Raw genomic sequence first — 27,192 nt, forward strand, 5'->3', positions numbered from 1 at the left:
GTGTGTGTGTGTGTGTGTGTGTGTGTGTGTGTGTGTGTGTGTGTAGAGAAGTGGGGCATGGGTGTCATGCTTAAAATCCTATGTTTGATTGGTAATCCCTTGTCAAGCCTGATTAGCGAAGAGCATGTTCTCTCTAAAGCTTGAACATCTGACGCACTCGCACACTGGCTCAAACAACACCCTTATAAGACGTCCCTTGCCTCCACTGTGACTAGATCATCAACAGGCTTAATCAGCCGCATCTTTATATCCACACCACAACCCAGACCTGTAATGCCTGATGGAAACCATATTCAACCACCAGGGATCCCAGAGGTGTGTGTGGAGGAAGTCAAAAGGGACAGTCAGGTGAGATTTGACTCCTGTCTTTAACCTCCATGCTGTTCTAGTATAATCTTTCTAGGCACCTCGATTGGCTAGTGCTCTCGAGGTACCCTGTTTGTTTATCGGACTGTCACCAGGTAAATCCCTCCCCCTGAGCCGACAGTTATCCTCAGGAAATGCCTTTTAAGCTGCTGTCTGTCTGGTGTGTGAGAGAGAGTTCAAGTACTGTGTGTGCTTGCGTCCGTGTTTCTTTCTGTACGTTTGGTGGTGTCTGCTTGTGTATCTGTGCTTATTTTTCTTAGTGTGTGCTTATTGCTGTGAGGACACGCTCCCTGGGTCAGCTTGGAAGGCTGTGTATGTATATGTGTTCCTACAGTCCGTCCAGCAGATATGTTGTATTCTCTAGGCATTAAGAACATAACCCACAGATGATCTAACACCGAAAGGTCAGTCAGCACAAGTAAAGGTGGTGTGTCTGTATGTGTATATGTGTGTGGGGGGAGGGGCTTGTATTATTATCCTTGTGGGTACCGGAAAACCCCAAAAGTCCCCACAAGGATAGTAAAGCAAGGAATATGATTTATGTGTGCGTGCTTGCGTGCGTCTGTTTGTGTGCAGGGTAATACTTTTGAGTTCATCAAAATCAAATCAAATTTGTTTTGTCACATGCACCAAATTCAACAGGTGTAGAGTAGACCTTACCGTGAAATGGTTACTTACGAGCCCTTAAACAACAATGCAGTTCAAGAAATATAGTTAATAAAATATTTACTAAATAAAATAAAGTAAAACATGTAAATAAAAAGTAACACAATAAAATGAGATACAGGGGGTACCGGTACAGGTTAGTCGAGGTAATTTGTACATGTAGGTAGGGGTAAAGTGACTATGCATAGAATGTGTGTGTGTGTGTGTGTGTGTGTGTGTGTGTGTGTGTGTGTGTGTGTGTGTGTGTGTGTGTGTGTGTGTGTGTGTGATTTCAAATTTAATCATGGATGCTTTATTTGTTGGAATTGAGATGGAATGGAGTGATCCTAAACCCTGACAGGAACCAGAACTAGGCCCCATGGAAGGAGGTTTGTTGGCAGCACAGCCAAAAGACAGAATTCATTATTTAGACTCCAGGAATGAATATGTGTCTTTAAATACTATACAGATCTGACAATGTTGTTTATCCTGACCTGATTTGTCACCTTACGTGACTCTCAATCACTTACCGGGCAATAACACATTCACATCTAGAAGGTACTGCTGTGTCAGTAGAGAGAGGGAGGGTTATAGGAAGGGTGAAGGGTGGTTGTCTGTCTCAGAGTCAAGCAGGGGAGGGGTTCAGGGAGGACTGAGGTGGGGAGAGCAGGGGTTAGAGGTGAGGTGGTTTGTCAGACAGGGAAAGCTGAACAAAATCCCACTTACTTGTGTGTGTGTCTGTGTTGTATGTGCGTGCCTGCAAGTGTGTATAAGTGTGTTAAAGTCCTGACCCTTAGAGCTTATCTCCATCCAACTAAACATTAATTACAGCTTCAGTAAAGACCTTAACTTGATCAGTTAAGCAGGACCAGGAATTACAATGTGCCCAATGCTAACATTAGCCACTGAATAAAGTGTCATGTGAAAAGGTGAGGGATACTGATGGCACAAGCCCACAGTCAATCAAGCAATGTCAACACAGAAAGCTAGATAGTTAGCCTAGCATCGTTTAGTCACAGTGACCACCAAGATAGAACAGACAGCAAGCTAGCCATAGTTAACCAAGCATTCTTCAGTGACAGCCTTGTCAATACAGACAGCTGGCTAGCCATAGTTAGCTTAGCTTTGCCCAGTGGCCACTGTGTCAGTTAATTGTAGCTTTCCTAGCACTGCTCAATGACAGCTTGCCTATGTAAGTACAGACATATAGCTTGCCATAGTTAGCCTAGCATCACTCACTTAAGTTACACCAATGACAATAAAGACAGCTGTCTAGTCGTAGTTAGCTTAGCATTGCTCAGTGACAGACATGTTAATACTGCTAGCTAGCCACAGATAGTCTAGCATTGATCAGTGGCAAAACTATTTGTTGTTCAACAACAAAATGGCTCTTATGTTACCACACTTATCGTTCTCTGTTCCAGGCCAGGGGTTGTGGTGTGAGAGGCTGGGACTGGGCCCGGAGCATGGAGCTGTGCTAAGGAAGGTTCTAGATCCAAGGCTAGGGGCTGTGATTAAGACCTGGTGTTGGATTGAGGCTGTAATGATGCAGCCACAGAGGCCTTGTCTGTCCAGGTGGAGGGTCCTGCTCTGGTCCACACTACTCCTCCTCAGTCCCCTCAGAGTCACAGGTAAGACCCATCACCACAACTGTCTCATAGAAAAATAAAAAAACACAAGTAGGGAGGGAGGACAGTTTTCTGTTGAATGGTGTGTGTGTGTTTGTGAACAAGTAGAACTATTGAACGAGACCCTGTTAGACTGTCAGTGTTCCACATCGTTCCAGAGGTTTTGTATATACTTTTTAGCTATTAGTACTGAAAGTAGCACCCATAAGCCAAAACGGGTCCTGAATATTGTGCACATTTTGTACAACACCATTCATTTCGTATGATATGTTAAAAATGTCAATTCGTGCAATATGTTACGAATTTGTAAGTACTTTAATTTAATTTAGACAGAGTTTCCAATGAAGCTGTGTGTAAAAGTGAGCTGTTTTGGTTCGTGCAGGGCATCCCTATACAATTGTAGAAGATGGCTTGCCTTGGGAGGCCGGGAGTGGTGACCAAACTGTGAGACGAGAAAATTGTAAGTAATTGTAGTGTACCGGTATATGTTTATGGCAAATACACCCATCACCACGTTTTCATAAGCTTCTTCCTTCCCTGCTGAAGAAAAACTGAAAATACAGACACACGCGCACACAGGCCCTAGGGGCCCAAAGCAATGAGTAATTTTTTCCCTCATCAATCTACACACAATACGCCAAAGCAAAAGGACAAAGCAAAAACAGGTTTACATTTTTTTCTTCACATTTATTAAAAATGAAAAAACAGAAATTATTTACATAGGAATTCAGATACTCTGCTATGAGAGTCGAAATTGAGCTCATGTGCATCCTGTTTCCATTGATCATCCTTGAGATGTTTTGTAACGCTTGTCGTCGTAAGGAAGAGTGGACCAAAGCGCAGCATGGAAAGTGTTCATGATCTTTATTGTCAAGAATCACTCAAACAAAAATAACGAATACAAAAACGAAAGCGAAAAGTTCCATCAGGCACAGATACTGAATGGAAAACAACACCCCACAAAACCCAAACGGAAAATTACAACTTATATATGATCCCCAATCAGAGACAACGATAGACAGCTGCCTCTGATTGGGAACCACAATAGGCAAAAACAACAAAGAAATAGACAACATAGAATGCCCACCCCAAATCACACCCTGACCTAACCAAATAGAGAAATAAAACATCTCTCTAAGGTCAGGGCCCAACAACATTTCTTCAACTTCATTGGAGTCCACCTGTGGTAAATTTAAATTGATTGGACATGATTTGTAAAGGCACACACCTGTCTATATAAGTTCCCACAGTTGACAGTGTATGTCAGAGCAAAAACCAAGCCATGAGGTCAAAGGAATTGTCTGTAAAACTCTGAGACAGGATTGTGTCGAGGCACAGATCTGGGGAAGGGTACTAAAAAATTAACACAGTGGCCTCCTTTAAATGGAAAAAGTTTGGAACCACAAAGACTCTTCCAAGAGCTGGTCGCCCGGGCCAAACTGAGCAGTCGGGGTAGAAGGGCCTTGGTCAGGGAAGTGGCCAAGAACCCGATGGTCACTCTGACAGAGCTCCAGAGTTCCTCTGTAGAGATGGGAGAACATTTCAGAAGGACAACCATCTCTGCAGCACTCCAACAATCAGGCCTTTATGGTAGAGTGGCCAGACGGATGCCACTCTTCAATAAAAGGCACATGACTGCCTGCTTGGAGTTTGCCAAAAGGCACTTAAACGAATCTGACAATGAGAAGCAAGATTCTCTAGTCTGATGAAACCAAGATTGAACTCTTTGGCCTGAATGCCAAGCATCATGTCTGGAGGAAACCTGGCACCATTCCTACGGTGAAGCACGGTGGTCGCAGCATCATGTTGTGGGATGTTTTTCGGCGGTAAGGACTGGGAGACTAGTCAGGATCGAGGGTAACATGAACGGAGCAAAGTGCAGAGAGATCCTTGATGAAAACCTGCTCCAGCGCGCTCAAGACCTCAGACTGGGGAGAAGGTTCACCTTCCTACAGGACAACGACCCTAAGCACACTGCCAAGACAACGCTTGGGGACAAGTCTCTGAATTTCATTGAGCGGTCCAGCCAGAGCCCGGACTTAAACCCGATCGAACATCTCTGTAGAGACTTGAAAATAGCAGTGATATTTCAGCATTTATTATTTCATAAATGAATATAAATTTGCTAAAATCTGTTTTTGCTTTGTCCTAATGGAGTATTGTGTGTCGTTTTTCTAGGGAAAAAAACAGGTGAATCAATTTTAGAATACGGATGTAATGGCTGTAAATGTGGAAAAGGTCAAGGGGTCTGAATACTTTCCAAAGGCACTGTACATATGTGTGTGTATGCCTATTGGTTTTCAAATCAACTTTCTTTCATTGTCTAGCAGCCAAAGGCATTAACCTAGTCATATTAGCAACCAATGATAGTTGTTGCATCTCCCCTCTTTCAACATTTCTAAATATATATTTATCTCTGTACATGAAACCTCTTGCATGAGCTGTGCGCATTTTAGAACAGTGTTTTGCAGCCAATTGCATTTTGGAACATTTGTGAGTATGCCTACCACTGTGTACATATTGCTGCACTTAAAATGTGAAGAAATTGTAGTTTATCAACATTTTAAGCTAAACATTCTGATCTGTTCCATCAGCCTTATTAATTGATACGCTGTATACCTCCACTACACCACACTACTTTGATAAGCATTGTGAGTAACCGCAATACCCACAAAAAAAGTGGGTATACGGCGTATACTGGATATACCCTCCACTCCACATCTGCTGGTCAGACCAGCTTGACCAGCATGGACCAGCTTGAAATTTACAAGCAGTCTGTGTTGTTTTTTTCAACAGGGTTGGCACACCTTTTGTAGGCTGTTCTGTTATTGATTTGCCAGAATACATTTTTTTATTGATTAAATCCGTTAGCTGAAATAACCTTTAAAAAGCTACCGAAAAGGTGTTTGTTGTAAGCAGAAATTGTGCTTCCTGCGTGGCTTATATCCCAAAGGCTCAGCACTTTGTCTGATTGGCTACTGTGCTAATCATAGACTTGTCTGACTGGCAGGGAATCCATGTCTGGAGGGCCAGGATGTGTTTTCCACGGTTAGAGAGAACAGCATGATGGGAGAACTTATCATTGAGCTTAACACAGAGCTGACAGCCAATGATGTTGTCTGGAGCCTAACTGGGGAGGATGCTGATTGGTTCTTCCTGGAAGGGCGGAGCATCAGACTCAAGGCCCCATTGGACAGAGTTCTGGACCGGGAGGTAATCTTAAAAATGTTATTGCAATTTTGTCACAATGATGACAGGATTTGGTCTTGGTTTGGAACATGACTCAAACAACAACACACAGCAGGGTCATATGCAGATTCAGGTTGACATTTATTATCATGAATCTTGCCCTGGAGGTAGAACTGAGCGATTTCTGCCAGATAGGCCAGCTTCAAAGTCAAAATTGGCTAAATTGTTAACATTTATGAAAACAAAAAGTTTTGGTCTTAATTCAAGGTTAGGGTTAAGCATTAGGATTAGCAGTGTGGTTAAGGTTAGAGTTAAAATTAGCAGGGCCAGATTAAGAAATCATAGGTGGTAGTTTCCATTTAAATCAGGACTGACAGCCATTGTTAGTGTACCCATGAGTGTACCTATGAGTGTAACAGTCATATTGCCAGGGTAATAGGTTCCAAAACCCTTCTATGGATTATATGTCTATTTGACCACAATGCAACAAGCTGTATATCTGGCGTGCATGCTGCCCAAATTGCGGCCTTCCCGACTGTAGGCATACAGCTGACGAAAGAAAGGAAACACTTGAGTAAATGAAGAATACGAAGATTACGTTATGGTGTGGGGTGCATTTTCCTTGCATGGTTTAGGTCCACTTGTAGAATCGATGTCAAGGAGCAGTAAAGCTGTTCTTTTGAACATTGAGAGCAGGCTCCTATGGTTGGAATAACCATTTTTGTGTGTATTTGTGTGTGTGTGTTTCAGGTTCAGGGCCCAGTCCTGATGGCAGCGTTGACCTGCTTTGAGGAGGACATTGTGCAGGTAGAGACTATTCATTTCTGGAAATATATTTGTCCCTTGTACCATAGTGATTTTATTATGGATCCCAAACTTCTAAATGTGTATGTGTGTTTCAGAGTGAGTACAGGATCATGGTGGAGATTCTGAATGAGAATGATAACACTCCTGAGTTTGTGGAGAGCACCATTCAGCCTCGCAACATCAGTGAGGTAAGTAGACTACACATGTAAGCGCACACACACACACACACACACACACACACACACACACACACTGAAACAGACTATTGCGTGCTGTCTAGCTGGCTGAGGTGAATACAGTGGTGTTTACAGTCCAGGCCACAGATGCAGATGATGACACCATCATGTACTCCATCGACCAGACCTCGGTACAGTATTAATAACGTTTTATACATAAATATACACCAGGTCTCCTTACTGCATCAATAATGTTGTGCATTTAAATGAGTGTGTACAGTATTTGTGGGTGGTCTCTGTTCCAGCCTGATGCTGCATACTTCAGAGTGGATCTCCCTAACAGTGGAGAGGTGATACTGGCCAAGCCTCTGGACTACGAGACCAAAACACAACTAGAGATTACCATATCCGCTTTGGTATACTAATAGACCTACTGCTACTGAAAGAGTTTGGCTGCTCCTACAATCTGCGTGATATATTTTGTGAATAATGCACACCAATCAGATTGCATGACTGGAACTGTTCCACCAACCAGTCTGTTTCAGTCTGATACGGTCTGTGTGTGTGTGTACGTGTGTATTTATGTATGTGTAGGAGATTAACACTGCAGAGAAGTTCAACACCAGTGCCATCCTGATCGTAAATATCTTGGACAGAGACGACCAGTACCCACATTTCCTGCCGTGCACGCCCATCTCCAACGACCAATCAAATCGTGTCTGCACCAATCCCATCTACATGGTTAACATCACAGAAGGCAAACAGGTTAGTGACCAGGGTTCGGGTGGTAGGTGTCGGTGGTTAGCGGTTAGGGACTGATGTATTGTGTTAATGTTGTCTGTTATAGGACATTCTTCTGGACTTTTCTCCCGGGCCAATCAATGCTGTGGATGGAGACAGAGGCCTCAGCACACCTCTCAGCTACAGCATCCTGTCAGGTAACACACACACACACGCATCGTTTAACTTTACAATGAAATGCAGAATAATACTAGGAGCTGATAACATAGATAGCTACATGTTGTCAGGGGCTGATAGCGGGCATTTCGTGATGGATGAGCTGACAGGGGAGGTGCGTCTGACAAGAGGAGTAGAGAACAGACTACAGACACCCACACTACACCTCCAAGTCATGGTGAGACACACACACACTTATGCAGACTTACACTCAGTGGACAGTTTATACGGTACACCACCCCGCTCACAAAAATGGTTTTCAGATAGTGAGTCACGTGGCTATGGCTTGCTATATAAAGCAGGCAGACAGGCATCGAGGCATTCAGTTACTGTTTGATTGAACATTAGAATGGGCAAAACGAGTGACCTAAGCGACTTTGAGGGTGGTATGATCATCGGTTCCAGGCGCACCGGATCCAGTATCTCAGAAACGGCCGGCCTCCTGGGCTTTTCACGCATGACAGTGTCTAGGGTTTACCAAGAATTGTGCGGCAAACAAAAAACATCCAGTATCCAGTTAGTGGTAGTCCTGTGGGTGAAAACAGCTCGTTGATGAGAGGTCGAAGGAGAATGGCAAGAAGCATTTAAGCTAACAAGTGGGCCACAAACAGGCAAATAACAGCGCAGTAAAACAGTGGTGAACAGAACGGCATCTTGGAACGCACAACTCATTGGTCCTTGTCACGGATGGGCTATTGCAGCAGCCGACCACACCAGAAGAAGCGGCTCCAGTAGGCACGCAATCACCAACACTGGACAATTGAGGAGTGGAAAAACATTGCCTGGTTCGACGAATCCAGATTCCTGTTGCGTCATGCTGATGCCAGAGTCCATGGCCCCATCCTGCCTGGTGTCAACGGTACAGGCTGGTGGCGGTGGTGTAATGGTGTGGGGAATGTTTTCCTGGCACACGTTAGGTCCTTTGATTCCAATTGAGCAATGTTTCCATGCCCTGAAGAACTCAGGATGTTCTGGAGATAAAAGAGGGTCCGACCCGGTACTTCATGGGTGTACCTAATAAACTGTCCAATGAGTGTATAAACGAGTATGGAGACTGAACAAAACCATTATTAATGGAAAATTTCTCCCACTCCTCAGGCATACCAGAGGAATGACCCTAGGAAGTACTCAGTTGCCACAGTGGTGGTCCGTGTTGTGGCTGTCAACCACTTTCCTCCTCAGTTCAGTTGGCCTGAATACCGTGGCTTTGTCATCGAAGGCGACAGCCCTGCCTCACTGGTCAACACTTACGGCAACACTGTGCTGCTGATACAGACACAGGACAGGGACTTCTCTGATGTATGCACACACGCACACACACACACACATACACACAGCTAGACATGCATAGTATAATAGCACAGCTAGACATGCATAGTATAATATTCTGTAACTTCAACTCTCTCTTCTCTCAATCGGTAGGGCATCAATCCCAATATGCACTACTCCCTGAGGTCCTCGTCCAATCACACACAGTTCTACCACATCACACAGGAGGGGCTTCTGATTGCCAGAACCAATCAGCTATGGCCATCACAGACACACAGTCTGAAGGTGGGCTTTGATTGGACAGAAGAGTAGTACCAGAGAACAACCTAATTACTCTTTATTGAGGATGGACAAGCTGCATTGGTGAAGCTGATGTTGATGACGATGATATCCTGCAGGTAGTGGCTGTGGATTTGGAGTCAGGTGAAATGGACACGGCTCTCATAAAGGTGGAGGTGCTGTTTGAAGGACAAACAGGTAACACACACACATAATGGGAATCTGTGTGGTCATACTTGCTCTGCAGTTCATCATCAGTGTCTGTATGTACATTGAGTCTACAAAACATGACATAGGCTGACCAGTTGTATCCAGGTGAAGGCTATGACCTGTTATTGATGTCACTTGTTAAATCCACTTCAATCAGTGTAGATGAAGGGGACCTCTACAGGATAATTTACACACCCCTGTGGGATGGTTGAGCTAACATAGGCTAATGCGATTAGCATGAAGTTGTAAGAAACAAGAACATTTCCCAGGACATAGACATATCTGATATTGGCAGAAAACAAGAATTTAAATTAACAAGAATTTAAGTTAACAAGAATTTAAGGTAACTTAAATTCTTGTTAATCTAACTTCACTGTCCAATTTACAGTAGCTATTACAGTGAAATAATACCGTGCTATTGTTTGAGGAGAGTGCACAATTATGAACTTGAAAATGTATTAATAAACCAATTAGCACATTTGGGCAGTCTTGATACAACATTTGAACAGGAATGCAATGCTTCATTGGATCAGTCTAAAACTTTGCACATACACTTCTCCCATCTAGTGGCCAGAATCTAAATTGTGCCTGAGCTGGAGTAATACATTATGGCCTTTCTCTTCAATTTAAAAGATGATGGTACAAAGAAATACAAAAAAATTCATGTTTTCTTCTTTGTATTATCTTTTACCAGAACTAATGTGTTATATTCTCCAACATTCATTTCACATTTCCACAAACTTCAAAGAGTTTCCTTTGAAATGGTATCAAGAATATGCATATCCTTGCTTCAGGTCCTGAGCTACAGGCAGTTAGATTCGGGTATGTAATTTTAGGCGGAAATTGAAATAAAGGGTTCTATCCTTAGAAGGATTTTTAAGCCTTTAGACAATTGAGACATGGATTGTGTATATGTGTGCCATTCTGAGGGTGAACTGAGAAGACTAAATATTTCAGTGCTTTTGAACGGGGTATGGCATTAGGTGCCAGGCGCACCAGTTTGAGTGTGTCAAGAACTGCAGCTCTGCTGGGTTTTTCACGCTCAACAGTTTCCTGTGTGTATCAAGAATGGTCCACCACCCAAAGGACATCCAGCCAACTTGACACAACTGTGGGAAGCATTGGAGTCAACATGGGCCAGCATCCCTGTGGAATGCTTTCAATACCTTGTAGAGTCCATGCCCAGACTAATTGAGTCTGTTCTGAAGGAAAAAGGGGGTGCAACTCAATATTAGTAATGTTTTCTAAGGTTTTGTACATTCAGTGTATGATAAACAGAGTAGCAGCAGCGTATATGACTGTATGTGAGTGGGTGTGCCTGTGTCTAGAGTCAGTATAAATGGTGTTCCTAATGTTTTGTACACTTAGTGTATATGTGTGTGTGTGTGCGTGTGCGTGTGTGTGTGTGTGTGTGTGTGCAGTCCCTCAGGGCCAATTGGGGGATGGGCTTCTTCCTGGTAGCTGTGCAGTGGGCAAGGCTATGGGTATGGTCATCCTGGGGCTAACTCTGTTAGGCTGCACTCTGTATGCACTGCAGCATGTACTCCAGACATACAGAGGACTGAAGGACCCAGAGGACAGGGGCTGTATAGCCCAGGGGAAGCACCCCAACGTGGTGAGATACACTGACACCTCACCCTGACCCCTAACCTTTTAACTGTTAAGCTCTAACATTTACACATTCTGGTCCTGTGCTCTGACCTGTGTGTCTCTCTGTCTCCTCTCCCCTCTCCCCTGCTGGTTTAGAGATTACAATGCTTCCAACTGGTGAGTCTCTCCTCCTCTCAGCCCCTGTGTGTGTGTGTGTGTGTGTGTGTGTGTGTGTGTGTGTGTGTGTGTGTGTGTGTGTGTGTGTGTGTGTGTGTGTGTGTGTGTGTGTGTGTGTGTGTGTGTGTGTGTGTGTGTGTGTCTCACATACAGGGCATAGTGTAGCCATCTTGTTGTGTGTGTGTTTTTTCTCCCCAGGTGAGTCACAGTAGTCCCATGCCAGTACTGGATGAGGTGAAATTTAAAAAAGAGGGTCTGAGCAGTTCCCCGTCCAAGCTACTTGGCAGTCAGAGCATCTACAGTCCTGCAGACTTCAACTCTTCTCCACTCAATGCTTTACCTGTAGCTATACCCTCAACGACCTACATCCAGCCTATACTACCCAGCACCACTCCTACAGACCCCAGTCATTGCCCTGCTTCACCCAACTCCTCCCATACACCTGCTACAACCACCACACCTGAACTACTCACAACATCCACTCAACCCTTGGACAACTCTAGCTTTAACACACCCACACTCCCCACACCTACCCCGAATCTGATGGATGAACCTTTATCTGCAGACAGATTTTCACATACACACCCCTTCCCTATTGCAGAAGAGGTAGGTACACCCACTCAGGTAGAAGAGACTCCTAAAGACACCCACCCACCTACCTCACCTACCCAACAGCAGGTACACACACCTTTACCTCCTCCCATTCCTATCAACTCACCCCCCCATGCCACCCCACCTCCTACCTCAATTACCACACCTCTCCCTCTTTCACCTGCTGCAGACCCAATACACACTCCAGAGTGTACAGGAGATACTCACACACCTTTACTTACTCCACCCTGTCCAGAGCAGGACAGTGTTGGGACACCCCCACCTAAACCCACTACAGGGCAGGCACACATACCTGTACTGACCACGCCCACCCCAGAGCAGGTAGGACCACCAGGGTACCCTGAGAAGTGCAAACTCTCCACACACAGCCCTGAGATAGCCTCCATTGGGGATGATGACTCCTTCCTGGGGGATGAGGAGGCCATCAGGACCAGTGATGATGATGAGGATGAAGAGCTGGTGAGACTCTGTTTTCGAGTACAGCCCACATTCCTGATAACAGACTATGACAATGACATCACTACTGAGATCCCCCCCAGCAGTGGAGAGGACGAGGGGACTGAGAATGGCGAAGAAGTGGAGAGAGCGATGGAATTGATGGAGGGAGACAAGGGAGGGGTCGAGAGAGGCAGTGATTATATGGAAGGAAAGGGGGGTCATTTGGAGAGCGAAGCAGAGAGCTTGAAACAGGGGAGTCAATCATCTCAACCCTGTAATACTGAGCAGGAAGTATCAGTGGGCCAATCAAAGGAGAGATAGACAGTAACCCAGAAACACTCTCTAATAAAAGTATCTTTGGTGAGTTGCTGAGGCCAAAGATGTTGGAACGCTCTGAAACACGCCCATATAAACACACACAGAAACACACACACATACAGTACACTGATGACATCGGAACATCCTAGACTTGCCTCAACAAAGTGTAAATGAAACACAACACAACAGGCCATGTGTCTGAGATATAGGCTACACTTCACTTGTAACATAGGCCTATGACTTGAGTATGTTGTGTTGCTGTGTTGTTGTTCTTATTGTGTTGAATGGACTCCTGCACACTGTGTGTAGGCCTACTTACAAATAAATATGTATTGTGCATCTGTTTATTGTCAACCCCTATAACCATTCTTATTTAGTTAGAACTAAAAACACCCCTGTGATCCTTGATGAAAAAAAAACAGCACAGACCAGCATACATTTCAAGCTGTTCCATGCTAGACCATGCTGGTCTATGCTGGTCAGTGCCTGTTGGATCTTAGTCAAGCTGGTATGACCAGCATGATCCAGCTGGTCAAGCTGGTCTGATTGGTCTGGTTGGTCTGGTCTAGTTGGTTCTGCTGGGCAACCAGCCTTCGTTGTGTTTTTCGCTGGTGACGAGCCTTTGTTGTGTTTTCCCTGGTGACCAGCCCTTGTTGTGTATTCGATGGCAGCCCAGCTATCGTTGTGTTTTCGCTGGTGACCACTTTGTTGTATTTTCGCTGGTGACCAGATTTTGTTGTGTTTTTTTTGCTGGTGACCAGGCATCCCTGTGTATTGGACGCTGGTGACAAGCATAAACTAAAGCATAACCAGCATCAAGTCACATTATGATGGTTTACAAAGTGATGTTTAATTCCTATTGGAATCCATCCAGAGTGGATTCCCACAATCCCACAATGAGAATGACTACAAGGGTTAGAAAGATGAACAAATCAGACCACACTCTTAGAAAAAAGGGTGCTATCTAGAAGCTTAATTAAAGGGTTCGTTGGCTATCCCTATAGGAGAACCCTTTGAAGAACCCTTTTGCGTTGCATGTAGAACCCTTTCTACAGATGGCTGTGACTCACAGTCCGTTAGCCTAGAGAAGAGGGGGGGTCAAATTAATAATTAGGTTCTTACGAACAAAAGTAGCCTATTGTCAATGTTCTCCACCCAGTGACAACATCTTTGCGCACAAAAAGTGTTAGACTGTGAAGCAGGTGAAATTAAAGATGGATAGTCAGGGCCAGCAGCAGGACAAATCAGTTGGACCTTTTATTTCCATAGGTGGGCACGTTTTTTCACAGGACCTCCTATGTGTGCAAAAGCTTGCCCGTTGGTTGTAATACTAAAGACCATAGTAAAGACTGAGCTCGTGAGTTTCAAATTTAGGGAAGATAATAATTTATCCTACCATTTCTACCAATCTGTGTGCCAATTCTGATTATTTTTAAATGCAAATTTTTGTCAAGCAATTTCATTTCCATATTATCATTTTGTTTCTTAAAATTATTGTGACATTTTTAATCGGCAGGGTAGCCTAGTGGTTAGAGCGTTGAACTAGTAACCGGAAGGTTGCGAGTTCAAACCCCCGAGCTGACAAGGTACAAAATCTGTCGTTCTGCCCCTGAACATGCAGTTAACCCACTGTTCCTAGGCCGTCATTGAAAATAAGAATTTGTGCTTAACTGACTTGCCTAGTAAAATAAAGGTACAAAAAAAGAAATCATACAAATCTGAAGTAAAATGATACAAATATAAAAGTTCAAATTAAACTATGGCGAAAGCACTAGCCTCTGCCATATGGAAACATTGATATTATATGATCCATTGGCGGCTAAAGAAATGAGAGTTTAGAACTCAGAGATAGCCTCTAGGCCAATGCAGCAGTAGGCCTATAACTTCCATTGTCAACTAAGTAAAATACATAAAGCCGACAAATAAAAACAGTAGAAAATATCCTGATGAAAACTCTGGTTCTTTCAATCTCACTCCTCCTGTCTACAATGTGATTTTCAGGATTTTTTTTTCTTCATTTTTATCTGTCATAGTTGAAGTGTACCTATGATGAAAATTACAGGCCTCTCTCATCTTTTTGTGTGGGAGAACTTGCACAATTGGTGGCTGACTAAATACATTTTTGCCCCACTGTAGATGGGATCATCAGATCATGATATTTTGTTCTTTCACACTGAGGCTTGGTGATTATCGAGGCCGTGAGTGTTGGAAAAATGTTTCAAATACTGAGTAACTATCATTCGCAATGGCTTCATTGACTTGTGTGAGGCAAAGAAAAATGACTGAGCTCGGCTTATTAGTGGTGTATGTGGTGAGTTAAGACAATCCGACATTGCCAAATGGGCACTTTAGTACATATGCATGCATTCTGGAGAGAGACGCACCATGTCTTTGCCACGCACCCCTCCCCTACTTCTTGATGCAACATTTTAAATTGTACGCAAGACACATTATCTAAACACATACAGTGCATTCGGGAAGTATTCATACCACTTGACTTTTTCCACATTTTGTTATGTTACAGCTTCAGGCTAAAATGTATTAAAAAAAAATCCTAATCAATCTACACACAATACCCCACAATGACAAAGTGAAAACAAGTTTCTAGAAATTTTTTAAAAATGTACTAAAATAAAAAAAAAACAGAAATACCTTATCTACATAATTATTCAGACCCTTTGATTTGAGACTTAAAATTGAGATCAGGTGCATCCTGTTTCCATTAATCATACTTGAGGTTTTTCTACAACTTCATTGGAGTCCACCCATGGTAAATTCAATTGATTGGACATGATTTGGAAAGGCGCACGCCTGTCTATATAAGGTCCCACAGTTGACAGTGTATGTCACAAAAAAACTAAGCCATGAGGGCAAAGGAATTGTCCGTAGAGCTCCGGGACAGGATTGTGTCGAGTCACAGATCTGGGGAAGGGTACCAAAAAAATAGTGCAGTATTGAAGGTCCCCAAGAACACAGTGGCCTCCATCATTCTTAAACCACCAAGACTCTTCCTAGAGCTGGCCGCCCGGCCAAACTGAGCAATTGGGGGAGAAGGGCCTTGGTAGGGAGCTTACCAAGAACCAGATGATCACTCTGACAGAGCTCCAGAGGCTGTCTGTGGAGATGGGAGAACCTTCCAGAAGGACAACCAGCACTCCACAAATCAGGCCTTTAAAGTGGCCAGACAGAATCCACTCCTCAGTAAAAGGCACATGGCAGCCCGCTTGGAGTTTGCCAAAAGGAACCTAAAGAACTCTCAGACCATGAGAAAGATTCTCTAGTCTGATGAAACCAAGATTGAACTCTTTGGCGTGAATGCTAAGCGTCACGTCTGGAAGAAACCTGGCACCATCCCTACGGTGAAGCATAGTGGTGGCAGCATCATGCTGTCGGGATGTTTTTCAACAGCAGGGACTGGGAGACTAGTCAGGATCGAGGGAAAGATCAACGGAGCAAAGTATAGAGTGATTCTTGATGAAAACCTGCTCCAGAGCGCTCTGGCCCTCCGACTGGGGCGTAGGTTCACCTTCCAACAGGATAACGACCCTAAGCACACAGCCAAGACAACACAGGAGTGGCTTCGGGACAAGTCTCTGAATGTCCTTGAGTGGCCCAGCCAGAGCCCGGACTTAAACCCGATTGAACATCTCTGGAGAGACTTGAAAATAGCTGTGCAGCGACGCTCCCCATCCAACCTGACTGAGCTTAAAACTTATTAGGGCTGAAATCCCATTAACGGGATGATATGACAACAGCCAGTGAAAGTGCAGGGCGCCAAATTCAAAACAACAGAAATCTCATAATTAAAATTCCTCAAACATACATTTATCTTATACCGTTTTAAAGGTCATCTTGTTGTTAATCCCACCACAGTGTCCGATTTCAAATAGGCTTTACAGCAAATGCACCACAAACGATTATGTTAGGTCACCACCAAGCCACAGAAAAACACAGCCATTTTTCCAGCCAAAGAGAGGAGTCACAAAAATCAGAAATAGAGATACAATTATTCACTAGCCTTTGATGATCTTCATCAGATGACACTCATAGGACTTCATGTTACACAATACATGTATGTTTTGTTTGATAAAGTTCATATTTATATAAAAAAATTGGAGTTTACATTGGCGCGTTCACTAGTTCCAAAAACATCCAGTGATTTTGCATAGCCACATCGATTCAACAGAAATACTCATCATAAATGTAGATGAAAATACAAGTTATACACATTCAATTATAGATATACCTTTCCTTAACACAACCGCTGTGTCAGATTTCAAAAAAACTTTACGGAAAAAGCAAACCATGCAATAATCTGAGACGGCACTCAGAAAAATAATACAATTATCCGCCATGTTGGAGTCAACAGAAACCAGAAATCACATTACAAATATTCCCTTACCTTTGATGATCTTCATCAGATTGCGCTCCCAGGAATCCTAGTTCCACAATAAATGCTTGATTTGTTCGATAATGTCCATTACTTATGTCCAAGTAGCAACTTTTGTTAGGGCTTAGGTATAGAAATCCAGACGCTTGTGCAGGTCCCACATAACTTCGGACAATAACTTCAAAAAGTTATATTACAGGTCGAACAAACATTTCAAACTAAGTATAGAATCAATCTTTAGGATGTTTTTATCATAAATCTTCAATAAGGTTCCAACCGGAGAATTCCTTTGTGTATAGAGAACCCATGGTACGCAGGTCGATATCATGTGAAATGCGCATGACCAGGAAATGGCTCTCTGCCAGTAACCTGACTCATTCAGCTCTTATTCAGCCCCACAACACAGTAGAAACCTCATTCAAGTTTCTAGAGACGGTTGACATCTAGTGAAAGCCCTAGGAAGTGCAACTTTATCCATATCCCACTGTGAATTCAATAGGGGCTGGGTTGAAAATCGACCAACCTCAGATTTCTCACTTCCTGTTTGGATTTCTTCTCAGGTTTTTGCCTGCCATTTGAGTTCTGTTATACTCACAGATATCATTCAAACAGTTTTAGAAACTTCAGAGTGTTTTCTATCCAATACTAATAATATTATGCATATATTAGTAACTGGGACTGAGGAGCAGGCCGTTTATTCTGGGCACCTTTCATCCAAGCTACTCAATACTGCCCATGCAACCATAAGAAGTTAATTAAGAGGATCTGCAGAGAAGAATGGGAGAAACTCCCCAAATACAGGTGTGCCATGCTTGTAGCGTCATACCCAAGAAGACTCAATGCTGTAATCACTGCCAAAGGTGTTTCAACAAAGTACTTAAAAAACTGAAAATATTTAACCTTTATTTAACTAGAAAATAACAAATTATCATTTACAATAACGGCCTACCAAAAGGTAAAAGGCCTACCGCAGGGACAGGGGCTGGGATTAAAAACAAAAATACATTTATGAAAATATAGGACAAAACACACATCACGACAAGAGAGACAACACCACACTACATAAAGAGAGATCTAAGACAACAACATAGCATGACAGCAACACATGACAACACAGCATGGTAGCAACACAGCATGGTAGCAACACAACATGGCAGCAGCACAACATGGTAGTAGCACAAAACAGGGTACAAACATTATTGGGCACAGACAACAGCACAAAGGGCAAGAAGGTAGAGACAACAATACATAATGCAAAGCAGCCACAACTGTCAGTAACAGTGTCCATGATTGATTCTTTGAATGAAGAGATTGAGATAAAACTTATATTTTTATTTTTTCTTCTAAACTTTGGGCAAAAATGTAATGGGGTTTTGAAAAAAAAAATTGAATAGGGTTTTCAAGCTTCTGAATAGTGCGGGTAAATGCTACCAGTAGATGCCAATGTTTCAAATAGGCCTAGCTGGTGCATCACTATCACTAGCTATCACTAGCTAATAAGGATGAAATCCGAGCACGAGCATGGAGCGTGACTGGGTCAAGCTAGAGGAGCTTATGAAGTTGCTGGAGCCGTTCGCAATCCATTTACTGACCTGTAACATGGCCAAGCTAGAGCAGCTTGTGAAGTTGTTGGAACCGTTCACAATCCACACTGACCAACTTCAAACGGACAGCAAGTCACTGTCTGATGTGGTGTCGTGCCTTCTCAACCTTGAGGCACACTTGCAGTCAACTACTGTTGCAAAATAGTTGGCACAGGTCTTCCTGAATTCAATGTGAGAGTGCTTCGCATGCACACTGAATCCTCTGGCATCCAACTTCAATCCAAGCCCTGCAGCAGCTTGCCTGATGGGCCCAAGTGTGTCTCTGGAACTTTGCTCAACAGACATGGAGCCACTGATGAGGGAAGCAGTCTTTTGTACTTCAGAAAATAAGAGAGTGCAGCCATGGAGCTGCAGGACCCCAGAAAGATGCCAGCACGTTGAATCAGATAAATGGAATGGGTTACAAGGTTAAGATTAGTATGCAAGATACTTATAATTCACAGCAGACAGCATCTCATTGTGTAGAGACCAGGGTCTGTCCCTGGAGCCATCTCTCCCTGGTACCTTATAGAACAGAAACATTAACTCATGCTCTGGAACGCGGTATCACCAAAAGACATCGTAAATCTTCCACAGGCCCATCCTCAGTACAACACACACAGATGAGCATTCTATTCGGTTGAATAAAACAGCCATTTGAGGCAATAACAGCATTAAAACATAATCCTGTAATTTCTGTTCTGACAAGATAAACCAGAAAATCTTGTTTGGTTGAACAGAAACACACACACCACACACAGGCTGGAGTGAAATGGTAGATTTGTGAAGAAGTGTTGCATTGCTTATGTTTTTGCTGTTGTTGGAGCTATTTTTATTAACCATATTTGATGGGGTTAGTCAGCGATACATGTTTAATATTACATGAACAAAACATGTCAAACTACAGGTTGGAAAGCAAATGGATCCTGCTGAAAAGAGAAGACTATTCTATCTGTAAACTATCAAGTTATCAACTTCCAAATAGGCCTATTGAGCGAACAGCATTGTTTTACCAAGCGAGAGAATAGCTTTTGATATGAGTGCATCAGGGGGCACCAGTGAGTGAGCTGAGCATCATTGGGTGAGTCAGTGAAACAGGAAAAAAATGTAGGACTATCATTTCCTTCTCATATTGTACAATATGAATGTCTCCACTCACCTACAGTAGGTCTAGGCTATTGATAGATTCTAGACAAGTTTGTTATTATTTATCTCAGATTGTCAGTTTGTCAGTGTCAAAGTAACCTGTCATTTCGATCATTTGAGAAGTTAAAAAAAATATTCAGCTAAAGTCTCGTCATCTAAAATGATGTAGAATTGGATGAAATGCATTTATAATGGCCACATTTCCCCCGAACCCTAGAGTACAAAAAAAATCCCTATGTGTGCAACTTCTGCAATCACCTCTACTCTACTGATCTATACCAGTAAGCAAAAACAATGATAATACATGCAATGCTTTATTATAGGTAGCCTTCTGCTACCTCAGAGCATCCTGGGTCCCCCCCCTCTTGGGCTCACATGATGGTATGAAGGCCAGATTGGGAAATTAGCCGGGCCACCGGGGTTAACACCCCTGCTCTTATGATAAGTGCCATGGGATCTTTAGTGACCACAGAGTCAGGACACCTGTTTAACATCCCATCCGAAATACAGCACCCTACGCAGGGAAATGTCCCCAATCACTGCCCTGGGTGATTGGGATATTTTTTTAGACCTGAGGAAAAGGTGTCTCCTACTGGCCCTCCAACAGGGACTGTTTTTTCAATTTAACTAGACAAGTCAGTTAAGAACAAATTCTTATTTACAACAACAGCCTAGGAACAGTGGGTTAACTGCCTTGTTCAGTGGCAGAACGACAGATTTTTACTTTGTCAGCTCGGGGATTCGATCTAGTAACCTCTCGGTTTCTGGCCCAACACTCTAACCACTAGGCTACCTGCCGCCCCATAAACTAACCAGGACTAACCTTGCTTAGCTTCAGAAGCAAACCAGCAGTGGGATGCAGGGTGGTATGCTGCTGGCATACTTACCTGCAATTGTATTTGCTAAAGCCTGTTTTGGCTAAATGCTGTTCGCTGACAGATTAGCGGTGCATTCCCGACTGTAGGGAAGCCTCGTGATTGGGCTACACACAATTCACATTTAGACAATGTTTTATCATCTGTGGCTAAATTATAAACCTACTCCCGGTGTAGTATTCAGAATTATTTCATTTATTTCTGATAAGACAGTAGTAATTCTATAACTTTTGCAAATGTATTTCAATTGAACAGGGGCAGCACCTCCAGAAACCTTCATGTGGCTATTATTCTATTAGGAAATCAATTATGAAGTGCAAGGCTGGAGAGATAAGAGTTGCAAGCTCATGTCTATCAGCAGCACAATCTCACACTGAAGTCGTGCAAATATGTACAAAAAGCATTTCAGCAGATTTCGTGTGTTTTTGTGGCTCAATTAATGTGAAAAGATCCACATTTTTGTACGACTTAATTTGTTAGAAAAAAAAAACATTTTGGGGGGGCAAAATTCTAAACAATCTATTGAAAGTTATTAAAGCAATGCATTATGGGCAATGGTGTTCTACACTGCCTTATTTTTGTGTCCCACATTTATTTATATAAAAAACAAACGTGTTAACAACCAAATATTATTCATCAACCAAGTCGTCACTAAAATAATTATAATATAATAGTAGCCTTAAGGTTTAAAAATGTATATGTATATTAATTCCAATACTATTTTCTATGCTTGTTTATGCTTAATACTTTGGGATACTGGTGCACTTGTCTGAAAGGCTCTTTTTTGACAGTAGGCCTACACAATTTTCTTCATAATGCATGTAATGCAAGGTTCCACTTTTATTTAATTTTTTTCATATAGAAGGCAATGTTGAATTCTATGAGGGTTGCCATATTGGAGAAAATATTGATAAAAAACAAAACAATAATTGTGGTATTGATGAAGATGTTTGATTGGGGAATAGGGATACATTTTTATGATGGGACATGTTAATACCCACCATAATACACACACACACACACACACACACACACACACACACACACACGTTTACACACTCACTTTGTTTGTACCCATGTTATAGCCAACTCTTTACTTTTGTATGAATTACTTTATGTATTCATTATCTTTAACTTGTTAAATGTTTGTACTTTGCATGCTTCAGTAATGATAACATGGTTAAATAGTCTTAAATAGCTTTTGGTATATTTGCCATTTTTATTCAAATTCTGTATTTCCACTGAAGAAAGCAATAATTAATCAATGCACTACTGTAAATAAATTGACTCTACCTGTTATAAAACAGAAAGGGTGAGAAATTCTCATTCTGAAGCCATTTGGTTATGGGTTTCACAGCCCTATAATGAGAATAGTTATCACGTTTCAGGTGAAGACAGGTGAAACAGATCACCATTCGGCTGTGGTTGTGCTGGCTCAGCGCTCCTGGTCTCCAGTACACCTCTTCGGACCAGGATATCCTGCGTCAGGTCTACGTACTGTATCGCCAGTACGCCTTCTCAGCCCAGTGCATCCTGTGCCAGCGCCCCGCACTTGTCAAGCTAAAGTGAGCATCCAGCCAGGACGCATTGTGCCAGCTCTACGCTCCAGACCTCCAGTGCGCCTCCACAGTCCAGTACATCCTGTGCACCCTTCCCGCACTCGCCCTGAGGTGCATGTCACCAGCCCGGTGCCACCTGTACCGGTACCACGCATCAGGCCTCCAGTGCGCCTCCACAGTCCAGAGCTTCCGGCGACAGTTCCCAGTCCAGAGCTTCCGGCGACGTTTCACAGTCCGGAACCTCCAAAGACGGTCCACAGTCCGGAACCTCCAAAGACGGTCCACAGTCCGGAACCTCCAAAGGCGGTCCACAGTCCGGAACCTCCAAAGACGGTCCACAGTCCGGAACCTCCAAAGACGGTCCCCAGTCCGGGGCCTCCGGCGACGGTCCCCAGTCCGGAGCCTCCAGCGACGGTCCCCAGTCCGGGGTCTCCAGCGAAGGTCCCTAGTCTGGAGCCTCCAGCGATGGTTCCCAGTCCGGGGTCTCCAGCAACGGTCCCCAGTCCGGGGTCTCCAGCGACGGTCCCCAGTCGTCCAGCGATGAGCTGCAGTCCAGAGTCTTCAGCGATGAGTTGCAGTCCAGAGTCTTCAGCGACGAGCTGCAGTCCAGAGCCTCCAGCGGTGGTTCCCAGTTCTGAGCCTCCGGCAATGATCCACGGTCCGGTTCCACAGAAGTGGAGGGATCAGTGTAGGGAACGGGGAATACGCCCCAAACCAGAGCCGCCACCGAGGGTAGATGCCCACCTGGACCCTCCCCTATAGGTTCAGGTTTGCGGCCGGGAGTCCGCACCTTTGAAGGGGGGGGGGGGGGGTACTGTCACGCCCTGACCTTAGATGTCTCTGTTTTTCTATATATTTTGGTTAGGTCAGGGTGTGACTAGGGTGGGTACTCTAGTTTTTGTATGTCTAGGGTTTTTGTATGTCTAGGGGTTTTTGTATGTCTATGTATAGTTGCCGTAGCTTCACGTTTCGTTTGGTTGTTTGTTGTTTTGTTCAGTGAGTTTCAATTTATTAAAATTATGTGGAACTCTACTCACGCTGCGCCTTGGTCCGATCCTTACGACGAACATGACAATGCCAAGTGTCACGTCTTGAGGAAACCTGGCACCATCCCTACGGTGAAGCATGATTGTGGCAGCATCATAATGTGGCAATGTTTTTCAGGGACTGGGAAACTAGTCAGGATGGAGGCGAAAGATGAACGGAGCAAAGCACAGAGAGATCCTTGATGAAAATAACTTATAAATGCCTATATTTTTATCCATTGATTCTTGAAGAATATAATTATAAACGCCTCATTAGCTTAGCTCAACTGTCACACTCCATGAGAACCCAAAATATACAGTGCCTTGCGAAAGTATTCGGCCCCCTTGAACTTTGCGACCTTTTGCCACATTTCAGGCTTCAAACATAAAGATCTAAAACTGTATTTTTTTGTGAAGAATCAACAACAAGTGGGACACAATCATGAAGTGGAACAACATTTATTGGATATTTCAAACTTTTTTAACAAATCAAAAACTGAAAAATTGGGCGTGCAAAATTATTCAGCCCCCCTAAGTTAATACTTTGTAGCGCCACCTTTTGCTGCGATTACAGCTGTAAGTCGCTTGGGATATGTCTCTATCAGTTTTGCACATCGAGAGTCTGACATTTTTTCCCATTCCTCCTTGCAAAACAGCTCGAGCTCAGTGAGGTTGGATGGAGAGCATTTGTGAACAGCAGTTTTCAGTTCTTTCCACAGATTCTCGATTGGATTCAGGTCTGGACTTTGACTTGGCCATTCTAACACCTGGATATGTTTATTTTTGAACCATTCCATTGTAGATTTTGCTTTATGTTTTGGATCATTGTCTTGTTGGAAGACAAATCTCCGTCCCAGTCTCAGGTCTTTTGCAGACTCCGTCAGGTTTTCTTCCAGAATGGTCCTGTATTTGGCTCCATCCATCTTCCCATCAATTTTAACCATCTTCCCTGTCCCTGCTGAAGAAAAGCAGGCCCAAACCATGATGCTGCCACCACCATGTTTGACAGTGGGGATGGTGTGTTCAGGGTGATGAGCTGTGTTGCTTTTACGCCAAACATAACGTCTTGCATTGTTGCCAAAAAGTTCAATTTTGGTTTCATCTGACCAGAGCACCTTCTTCCACATGTTTGGTGTGTCTCCCAGGTGGCTTGTGGCAAATTTTAAACAACACTTTTTTATGGATATCTTTAAATAATGGCTTTCTTCTTGCCACTCTTCCATAAAGGCCAGATTTGTGCAATATACGACTGATTGTTGTCCTATGGACAGAGTCTCCCACCTCAGCTGTAGATCTCTGCAGTTCATCCAGAGTGATCATGGGCCTCTTGGCTGCATCTCTGATCAGTCTTCTCCTTGTATGAGTTGAAAGTTTAGAGGGACGGACAGGTCTTGGTAGATTTGCAGTGGTCTGATACTCCTTCCATTTCAATATTATCGCTTGCACAGTGCTCCTTGGGATGTTTAAAGCTTGGGAAATCTTTTTGTATCCCAATCCAGCTTTAAACTTCTTCACAACAGTATCTCGGACCTGCCTGGTGTGTTCCTTGTTCTTCATGATGCTCTCTGCGCTTTTAACGGACCTCTGAGACTATCACAGTGCAGGTGCTTTTATACGGAGACTTGATTACACACAGGTGGATTGTATTTATCATCATTAGTCATTTAGGTCAACATTGGATCATTCAGAGATCCTCACTGAACTTCTGGAGAGAGTTTGCTGCACTGAAAGTAAAGGGGCTGAATAATTTTGCACGCCCAATTTTTCAGTTTTTGATTTGTTTAAAAAGTTTGAAATATCCAATAAATGTCGTTCCACTTCATGATTGTGTCCCACTTGTTGTTGATTCCTCACAAAAAAATACAGTTTTATATCTTTATGTTTGAAGCCTGAAATGTGGCAAAAGGTCGCAAAGTTCAAGGGGGCCGAATACTTTCGCAAGGCACTGTAAGCTTGTTTTTCTCCAATGTTTATAAACATCATAAATGTAAACAAACATTGTATAGCCTCATAACATTGTTAAAACAATAATTTGTATATCATGGGATGGTCAGTCCATAGCTCTGTCTATCAATCTGAGAGCGGTTACATGTCTCCAGGCCCATCCCTCAGCTTTTTACCAAAACAGAGGCGGGGCGGCCGTTTTGTTATTGTTTCATCCGTGGATTTGCCCTTTAAACAGCTGCATATTATCAAGATATCAAAGTGTCACCAACAAAAAGGTAAACAATAGGCCTATAGCAAATGCAGCATTTTGCATTCATCTATTACATGTACAGTAGCGCTCAAAGCATGCCATTCCATGAACGCAGCATTTCTTTTTCAAAACGAATCAATGAGCCCAATCAGCCCTCAAACAACAAAATCATAAACAACAGAGTAGGGCTGGCTAATAAGTCCTTAGTTTTAGGGTCCTGCTCAGGTAAAACAATTTGGCTAATCTAAGTCCTATTCTTGAAGATCAAGGGGTATAACATTTATTGGAATAAATTGAATTCTGATAGAATTTTGTTATTAATGTAAAGATATAATTTAGTCATATTATTATATGTAGTACACAGTGATTGGTTAGAAGAAGCCAACATAACCAACCCATAAAGTAAAATGTAACACCCATTTAGGGCCAGCTATGTAAACTTAACATTGATTTATCCTGCAATAGATGTTGTTCTATTGGCAACATAAATTGTTGTCTTCTTCCAATGCCTCTAAAGGGAAAAGTAATCTGAATGTAATCAGATTACGTTATTGAGTTTGGGTAATCCAAAAGAAACGTTACTGATTACAATTTTGGACAGGTAACCAGAAACTGTAGTGGATTACATTTAGAAAGTAACCTACCAACCCTGGTTACAGTATCATCACCTTTCCTAAATAAATACTGGATTAAAGTGGAAAGCACACTTGAGCACACACTGTGCGAAAAAAGCATTACATCAACCTCTCATTCAATATCACTTTAATGGATGAAGCACTGGAAGCTATCTAATCATTCTGAATTGACATCCCAGAGAAGACAGTAGAAACATCCATATGCTCAACAAGTAAAGCATCGTAATGTGCAATTACCTCTGCAAGCTCTATGTAACTAGTTGCCCTTGCTAGCCAAACTTTCCCTCTCATTGTGCCCTTAGGTAAAAGCCAACTCTTGCATGCCCCAAAATGTGGTAGTATTGTTATGCTGTTTGAGAACATCCATTTCCATTTCCTTTGTTGTTGTGTTGCACAGTTTGAACACTCAGACTTTTGTCCATTACATGATCTATGCAGCTTTTTCCCAGAAGCGTGACTCTGATATGGGTAATGAAAGGGGTTCTTCAACAAAAAATCCACTACATCGTTGTTAGAAAACTGCACTCTGGTAATTAGCTATCTACTTGCTACTGAAGTTAGCAATGAATATTGAAGTAAATTACACAAACTCTACACAAAAATGTAGTTCTGTAACCAAGAAAACAATATATCATCTAACATTCCATCTCCTGTAGTTTGAAGCAACTAATTTAAATGGAATAATATCCTAAAAATGGCCAACTATCACTATTCACTATCAAAATCTCAATCTATCCAATATTGTTACCAACCAAGCTTCTAAATCACACATGCGTACTACTTGGTTCATACTCTGATCCTTTGATTGGATGGACAACATGTTAGTTCATAATGCAAAAGCTTTGATTGGTTGGAGGATGTCCTCTGGAAGTCGTCCTAATTACCATGTAGGTCTATGGAAGGGGAAAGGAGCATGAATCTCCTTGGTTTTGTATTGAAGCCAATGTAGCCAGAGGAGGACAGAAAATAGCTCTCTTCGGGCTACACCTTGGTGCTAGAGGATGCTGTAGAGAATACTGTAGATCTTCATTGCAAAACAGTGTTTTTTAATCAGGTATTTTGGGAATTGAATATATTTAGTATGGTTTTATCTAAAAAATAACATTTTGACGTTTCATTAT

The 27,192-nt window shown here is 42.8% G+C and overlaps 1 protein-coding gene across 3 annotated transcripts; it reads left to right on the forward strand.

Annotated features, from left to right (window-relative positions):
* The first annotated feature begins 211 nt into the window (after positions 1-211).
* Positions 212-13,006, forward strand: LOC139405963 (cadherin-related family member 5-like). Of its 3 annotated transcripts, none has more exons than XM_071148424.1 (17): positions 212-348; positions 2,436-2,642; positions 3,022-3,099; positions 5,650-5,852; positions 6,579-6,635; positions 6,731-6,823; positions 6,916-7,002; positions 7,117-7,227; positions 7,406-7,576; positions 7,659-7,749; positions 7,840-7,946; positions 8,867-9,067; positions 9,191-9,322; positions 9,436-9,514; positions 10,948-11,141; positions 11,273-11,293; positions 11,492-13,006. In XM_071148424.1, the coding sequence occupies exons 2-17, from the start codon at positions 2,555-2,557 to the stop codon at positions 12,662-12,664; spliced, it is 2,886 nt and encodes a 961-aa protein (XP_071004525.1). In that variant the 5' UTR covers positions 212-348; positions 2,436-2,554; the 3' UTR covers positions 12,665-13,006. The 3 variants fall into 3 exon arrangements, with proteins under 3 accessions (XP_071004525.1, XP_071004537.1, XP_071004532.1); XM_071148431.1 differs by lacking the exon at positions 212-348 and adding an exon at positions 550-770; XM_071148436.1 differs by lacking the exon at positions 6,916-7,002.
* The last annotated feature ends 14,186 nt before the right edge of the window (positions 13,007-27,192 follow it).

Source organism: Oncorhynchus clarkii, chromosome 1, assembly GCF_045791955.1.
Source record: "Oncorhynchus clarkii lewisi isolate Uvic-CL-2024 chromosome 1, UVic_Ocla_1.0, whole genome shotgun sequence".
Classification (NCBI taxonomy): Eukaryota; Metazoa; Chordata; class Actinopteri; order Salmoniformes; family Salmonidae; genus Oncorhynchus; species Oncorhynchus clarkii.

Excerpts from the sequence above, each read along its gene's own strand:
- LOC139405963 (XM_071148424.1), top strand. The coding sequence starts at position 2,555 with ATGATGCAGCCACAGAGGCCTTGTCTGTCCAGGTGGAGGGTCCTGCTC. Across the intron at positions 7,003-7,116 it reads ACTCCATCGACCAGACCTCG|CCTGATGCTGCATACTTCAG; the intron begins GTACAGTATTAA and ends TCTCTGTTCCAG. Across the intron at positions 9,515-10,947 it reads GCTGTTTGAAGGACAAACAG|TCCCTCAGGGCCAATTGGGG; the intron begins GTAACACACACA and ends GTGTGTGTGCAG.